The sequence below is a fragment of the Sminthopsis crassicaudata genome, chromosome 4 (genome assembly GCF_048593235.1).
Source record: "Sminthopsis crassicaudata isolate SCR6 chromosome 4, ASM4859323v1, whole genome shotgun sequence".
Classification (NCBI taxonomy): Eukaryota; Metazoa; Chordata; class Mammalia; order Dasyuromorphia; family Dasyuridae; genus Sminthopsis; species Sminthopsis crassicaudata.
Window position 1 is genome coordinate 103,669,424 of NC_133620.1, and position 7,297 is coordinate 103,676,720.

At 40.3% G+C, this 7,297-nt stretch overlaps 1 protein-coding gene across 1 annotated transcript; it reads right to left on the reverse strand.

Annotated features, from left to right (window-relative positions):
• Positions 1-612: 612 nt before the first annotated feature.
• IL10 (interleukin 10) lies at positions 613-7,070 on the reverse strand. The gene is made up of 5 exons (XM_074264673.1): positions 6,805-7,070; positions 5,245-5,308; positions 4,787-4,936; positions 3,117-3,182; positions 613-1,762 (listed from the first exon to the last, which is right to left on the reverse strand). Exons 1-5 carry the CDS (start codon positions 6,993-6,995, stop codon positions 1,670-1,672), a joined length of 564 nt encoding a protein of 187 aa, XP_074120774.1. The 5' UTR covers positions 6,996-7,070; the 3' UTR covers positions 613-1,669.
• Between the last annotated feature and the right edge of the window lie 227 nt (positions 7,071-7,297).

The following is a 7,297-nucleotide window of genomic DNA, read 5'->3' on the forward strand; positions in this document are numbered from 1 at the left end:
CATACATAGATGCTAGTTCCGTTCTATGGAATCAAGATCAAGTCCAGTCCCCATTATTTATGGCACCCCTTCAGATACTTGAATACAACCATCATGCTTGTCTTGTTTTTGCTTCTCCAGGCTTCACATTTTCAGATCTTTCAAATGATCCTCACATGGCATAAATTCTCAGTCTTTCACCTATCTGATTGTTTTCCTGGACTAGCTTATCATTTTACTTAAACTGTAACATTTAGAACTGAATGTAGTACTTGAGATGTGGTTTGACCAGGAAAGAGTATGGCTACACTGTTTCCTCTTGATTCAAACAGCCCAAGATCATATAATATTTTTTAATTGTTCTATGTTGACTTGGAGTCCACTAAAAGCCTCCAGATCTTTTTCAAACCAACAGATATTTATCCACATCTTTCTTAGTTTGTATCAACAACACACATTTCAGGATAGCTGGATGGCATAGTGGACAGAGCACCAGCCATGGAGAGCTCCTGTGTTCAGATCTGTTGTCAGACACTTAACACTTACTAGTGGTATGACCCTAAGCAAATCACATAACAAAATTAACAATTGCCTTGCAAAAACAAAACAAAACAAAACAACAACATGCGTTTCATGAGTGTTCTTTCTTTTTATTACAAAATAAAATCCGATACAAAATTATACCCTCCATTTCTCAGAGGAATTACATAGCTCTTAGAATTAAAATTGAGTTCTATTAGAACCAAAATCAACTCATTTAAAATAAAATACAATCTGTGGCCTCTAAGAATGAAGCATATAGTAGATTTTAATAGGATATGATAAGGGGGAGCTCTGATGTGATGGAATTTCAAGATAATTAGGGAAAAACACCCTAAAGTCCCTCTTGAGCATGAATCAGATCATCGGTAGAGTTGCCCATGGCATTTGTCAGTTCCCCTTTCTGAAGGAGGAAAAAGAAGTCATGATGACAGCAGGTCCATGAGCCTGATGCACAGTGCGATAGAGCTCATGCTGGATTTGTCAGTCTCCAGCTTAAATCTCACTCTGCCATTTACTAATTCTGTGATCAGGGGAAATCATTCAAGCCTCCTCCTCTATAAAATGAAGAGGTTGGATTTGATAATCCTAAACTCCCTTCTAGCTCTGCTTCTAGAATCCCATAATCCTAGGTGAGGGGACCCAGAAAAAGAACAAAAATTTGACTGGTGAGAAAGTGAAATCCATTAGTTCTGAAACAAGAAGCTAAATACACACACACACACACATACACACACACACGTGTGTGTGTGTGTATATATATATACACACACAGACATATCTATACATTCACACATACATACATACATATATACATACATAGATGTATGGTCTATAACCTATTTTTTAAAAATTCACAGGATATCCTATGGACACAATTTAATAGATACAAAAATAAATACTTTAAAAATAAAAGGTGTCTTCTTTCTAAATAATTCAAAGAGAAGTTTGAAAAATAAATAGAGATAATACTAGATGAGGTATTGAATGAAGGTAATAAATAGCCCAGGGATTGAGGGGAAAAGGTATCATTGGGTTTTCTAAAACCTGGCTCAGCTCATGGAACCCTGGCATCTAAATGTAGAAATGCTTCATTTTGTTCCAGTTTCTAGCAGAAGCATTGTCTTGGTTTTCTGGTTTGAAGGATCTCTCAGTTTTTGAATTGCTTTATCAGAAATTGCTCCATGTAGGTGATGAATGTGTCAAACTCTCCCATTGCTTTGAGAACTCCATTACCTTCGAGCTGTAGTGGAAGGAGAAAAACATTTGGTCACAATCTGGACCTCTCACATTCTAGTGGGGGTAGTGAAGTCAAACAGTGGTTGACTTGGGACCTACAGTCAGCAACATCAGATCTGGTTCAGATCTGGAACTCAGATACTTCCCTGAGCAAGTCACTAACTGCTGTCTGCCTCAGTTTTCTCATTTGCAAAATGGTAATTATAATACTACCTGCTTCCCAAGGTTATTGTGAGGATCAAATGAGTACTTTGTAAGCCTTAAAGCACTCTATAAATAACAATATTATTATTATCTCCCCAAAGCACAACCAAATCTCATTGAGAACTATAAGAGAGGTTCTCAGAGCTTGGTGGTATAACTGTTTGGTGACCTGAGAGAGAATTCACCCTTTTACAACTTCCTTAGGAGGTAAGAACACAGCAACTGCCCTAGTCCTTGCAAATCATAGGTACTCATCTGGCTTTCTTTGGGGGAAGATTTTGTGCCTCCTTCATTTCATCCCTCATGAAGCTAGTCTTTGAGGGAAAGATTTCTCTCTTTTAAGACTCGGTTTCCTCCTCGATAAAATGAATAAATCAGCTTATAGATACAGAGCTGAAAGGGACATCATAGTTCATCCAATCCAAACCCCTTATTTTATAGAGAAGAAATCTGAGAATCACACTTTTCCAGTATTCCACAAGCAGTGTATTACTTTCTCAATCCATATTTCCCCCCCTCCACTTTTTTTTTCAGTGCAAGCTGTATTTCCTTCCACCAACTTTAAATCATGGTATTTCTGGCAGTTAGATGAATTAATTATGAGCTAGGGCTTTCTTTGTCAAAGAGAAGGCAGTATTAGCTGCCTCTTGTCCCTAGAACAATGCCCACATGGCTAAGGTAAGTAGAGGGGGCAAACAGAAAGAACTCAGGGTTGGGGCAATGATTGCTATGTGCCTGACTAAACCCAAAAAGCCCGTGCCTCTTTTCACGTCTGTTCCCTCCACATGTGATGATTTTCTGTTCACAGCTAGACTGTAAATGCTACTGGAAGAGAGGAGCTATCTTGCACTGCCCCCACTGCTCAGAATGAGGTGTTCACCAGCTGGTGCATTAACAGAGCATAGAGGCTTGTGAATGCCTTGAGGAGTCATTTAGAAACCCTCAAAGACACTTCACAGAAAACAAAATGTAACCAAGGCAGCAACTCCTATTTGACACCATTTGCTGAGTTCCCACACTTGACTAGGGAGGTGAGGGGATAGGGGGAACTGTTGGGTCAAGCAGGAAAATTGGAACACCATGGAGACAGCAGAAGCAAATGCCCCTTGGAATGTCTCCTTCACCTCAGTCACCTCCCACTCAACGGGACTCACTTGCTTATAGGTGCTCCTGATTTTCTGGACAGCAATACTTTGGACTTCACAAGGCAGGAATCTGTGCTATAAAGAGAGAAGCAAGATTGGGTGAGTGAGGCCTTCCACGGTGCTTTGTAATCTCAAAGACTGGGGTCAGACCAGCTAGATAAAGGAAGGGAGCCCCTTTCTTCCTGCTTCAGGATGGGACACTCAGGTAGCATCATTCTAATTTCCTCATATCTTATGGACCATTTCTACCCTATACACCCATCACCTCATCCTTGCTTAGAAGGGATAATAAATCTTCACTTTTTTTTTTTAAATAGAGGGAGGTAATTTAGAAAAGAATGAAAGAGTCATATGGGAAGTCACATATAGGGAATCCTTGTCAAAATTGGGATTACAAACAACTCAGATCAACTCGCTCTTTAGAGACATCACTAAACATCTTGTAAGACAAGATCTTAAAATCCAGCCAGTGGCCATATTGAACATTTTCTGCATTTCTCTGGATAAGTATGTGAAAATGAACAAGCAAAGAAGTGTGTGTGTGTGTGTGTGTGTATGAGATAGAGAGAGGGACAGAGAGAGACACATACACACAGAGACAGAGAGATAGAGAGAGACACAGAGAGAGAGAGACACACACACACACACACACACACACAGACACATACACTGACAGAGACAGAGAAGCACAGAGAGAGAGAAGGAAGGAGAGAGATTGGTGGGGGAGGGGAAAGGGAAGCCTTTATAATTTCAGTCAGAGAAATAGGGAAGTTCAATTATTATCTATGGATACAGAAACTCATTGAAAGGCTCACTTTTAGGGTTTCTTGAAACGAAGTAGGTTAACTTCTAGCTTCATATACTTCCACTTTTGAGTCCTGCTTCAGAATAACTTAGAAATGATAAGTTACTAGCCTTCCCACAGTTAAAAGGAACAATTAGGATGCTATTGACTGCCTAGTAACCTCTCTCAGATCCCTTTTGCCCAGAGCCTCTTATCTTAAATATTAAAAAGTCAGTCTCCCAGTGTATTCCTAATTATACGTGGTAGAGGAGGAGTCCCAGGGGAAGAAGAGTAGGGGAGGGAGAAGGGGAAGAAGTTAATAAACTCACTAAAGACTCAGAAATGCTAGGAAACCCTTTTGCAATTTTTTTAATGCTATGTAAATGCTCAGCTGTCTTCCCTCCTTTCCACCCCTTCCCCCCCACCCCATAAGAAACAACTCTGTATTGATGTGTTCATGTATTGATGTCTATATATGGTGGTGAGTCCCTTTGTATTTGTCTCTCAGTGTGTGGTTGTATAACTCTCTGTGTGGCCTCTTAGTGTATTTGTGGTTGTGAGTCTCACTGTGCCTTTGTGTGTGTGGTTTTATGTCTCTGTATCATTGTACATCTGTGTGCATTTGTGTGCCTCTTTATGTATGTCTCTATGTAAGTAGTTATATATCAATGTATATTGCTATGTATATGGTTGGATGTCCATCTAGCTCTCTGTATGTACTTGCAAGTTTCTCTTGTGTATCTCTGTATGTATCTCTTTATGTAGTTATGTTTATGAATGGTTGTATTTGGTTGTATATATTTTTTGCATATTTTGTATGTATTTCAGGATGTGTGTGCATGTGTGTGTGTGTTTGTAGTGTCAGGAGAGCTGTACTATATTCTCTTCTACTCACACACTGTAAGAGTGTCCTTTTCAGCCCCAACAGCTTGTCTTTTAAGGAGACCACATTGTCCTTGATCTCCATTTCATTCTCTGCCCGAGGTATCACAACTTCCAGGTAAAAGTCAATCATCTCATTCAAGGCCCGGCAGCCCAGGTAACTCTGTGAGGACCAAAGTCAGTATGATTGTGAGGGAAGGGAAAAGAGATGCTAGATGAACTCCAATTTGAAATCTTTCCCCCTGAGGTCTCTTGTAGAGATGCTGAAAGCCTTGCTCCCACCCACTATTCCAGCCATTAGCAGGGATGGTGGTCTCCCTTGAGAGCTAGGCTGTGGGTGAAAGTTTTTCATTGTAGCTTCCCTTTTGCGATTCTAGGAGAGCAGACAGACCTTCCTACAGCCAATAAGCGAATTCAAATCAAATTTTGAGCTCTTAGCTATTTCACTCAGAACATGGGAAAAAACCTTACCTTGAAGTCTTCCAGCAAAGGCGTGTCTAATAATCTCACAGAGATCAATTCGTCTTTTTTTTGGCTGTAAGAAACAAAGAGTTAGAATGTATCTGAAGTAACCATGCACATTTGCTGCTGCTGTCTTTTGAGTCTCTCTCTCTCGTCCTCTCTCAGCTCTCTCTCTCTCTCTCTCTCTCTCTCTCTCTCTCTCTCTCTCTCTCTCTCTCTCTCTCTCTCTCTCTCTTCTCTCTCTCTCTCTCCTAGAAGTTGAAGATGTATTTTCAATGGTTGCTGCTCATAGAGTCCTGGATTAACCAAATAGGAACTCCAAACAATTGGATTTGGTAGAATATCCCCTTAGATTGTTAGCTACTTGTGAGTAAGAATCCTTTTATTCTTTGTGCTGGTAATCCCAGAGCATGCACACACACACACACACACTCACACTCTTAAACTAGGTACTTAAATTGATCTATTTACTTAGTGTGGCTGGATCCACAGATTAATCTAAATTAAACTGCCTCCTCTTACTGGCTCTATCTCTCCAAATCCTAGAGAGATTTCCAAGTCAAGAGAAAGTCCTCATTCAACTCTATGTGTGGAATTCCCAGGCTTGACTTTGTCCAATGGCTCTCTGTTGACTTCAGCAAAACCACAAGTTGCTCTTGTTAAATGGGTCACTCATATTACCCTAGCTGGTCTCAGTAATTATGTTCTTTTGTCTTCAAATTCCACTGCTTTTTTTCCTCCTCTACTATAAACAGACCCTTCCCAGAGGAGGGAAGATATAATTTGGCACAGATTTTCTGAGAAAGTGCCATAGAACTTGAGAGTTGGAAGAGACTTCACAGATCATTTCGCCCAACCTATGCTTGAAAATATCTACTGATAGGGGCAGCTAGATGGTGCAGTGAATAGAGTGCTGGCCCTGAAATCAGGAGGATCTGAATTCAAATCCAGTCTCAGATACTTAATACTTCCTAGCTATATGACCCTGGGCATGTCACTTAACCCTAATTGCCTCAGGAAAAAAAAAAATCTATTGATAGATATTCCCCAGAACTCATCAATAAATTTTTAAAACATGGGAGCTCTCAAAGGAGAACTTTGTGTGAGAAACTCAGGCACTTCAGATCAGGTGAAGAGAAACTAGGGGGGAAAACCTAGCAAAGCCAATAACAAAACTCCCATTGCACTAGGAATTAAGAACTGGATTGGAATCCCTGTTTAGCTATTACAACAGCTATGTTCTTGAGTTTTTCAGGTCTCATTTTTCTCCTCTGTAAAATGCAGGGTTGTATTGGGGAGCTATAACATCCCTTCCCAGGTCTAATATTCCATGATTCTATAAATTTATATGATTGTCTTTTTGGTGTATCTTAATAGAGAAAACAGTGGTTGTATTGCAAAGCTTGGAAATGTCTTAGAAATTATTTATCTATGTTTCTATCTACCCATTCATCTATGTATTTATGTATAAATGTATTTATCTATCTAGTGGTAGGGCTTTGCCCAACTCAATCAACTGATGAAGCATGGGCAGAAGGGTTAGCCCCAGCAGAGATCTCATTCAGGTACTCAAAAAAGGGAAAGGACAGACAGGTGAGCGTACTTACAAAGTAGCCCTTCACTTGCTCGAAGCCTGTTCGAAGTTCTCGGAGTAAATTGGGCAATGTGGTGGAGAAGCTGGTACAGTTGTTCTCTGAGGCAGAACTAGGGCTGGGGCCAGTCAGGAAAAGGAAGCAGAAGAGCAGCATCAATGTAGGCATGGTAAGGCTTTAGTCTCCTGGGGTCTGGCTGGTAGCTCTGTTCTGCAGGAGCAAAACTTGCTGTCCTTCACTTTGCTGGTGAATTTATACTCATTTATACTCAATGGGGACTATCCCCCATTCATAAAGTCACACAACTCATGTTTCCGGCCAAGAGCCCCTCCCTTTTTCTGCCCCACCTCCTCCCTCCAGTGAATTGGAGTAGAAGCTCAGATGCTTTGAGTTTGTGTATGTATTTTTTTTTTTTTTAAATTCTGCATTGCAAGCATTTAGTCCATCTGTATACTTCTCCATTAGAGTTA

What these genes read in the sequence shown, in the direction of transcription:
- IL10 (XM_074264673.1), bottom strand. Translation starts at nt 6,995, where the DNA reads ATGCCTACATTGATGCTGCTCTTCTGCTTCCTTTTCCTGACTGGCCCC. An exon ending in AAAGGACACTCTTACAGTGT is followed by an intron (nt 3,183 to 4,786) that starts GTGAGTAGAAGA and finishes CTCTCTTTATAG; the next exon opens with CACAGATTCCTGCCTTGTGA. An exon ending in TCAGGAGCACCTATAAGCAA is followed by an intron (nt 1,763 to 3,116) that starts GTGAGTCCCGTT and finishes CTTCCACTACAG; the next exon opens with CTCGAAGGTAATGGAGTTCT.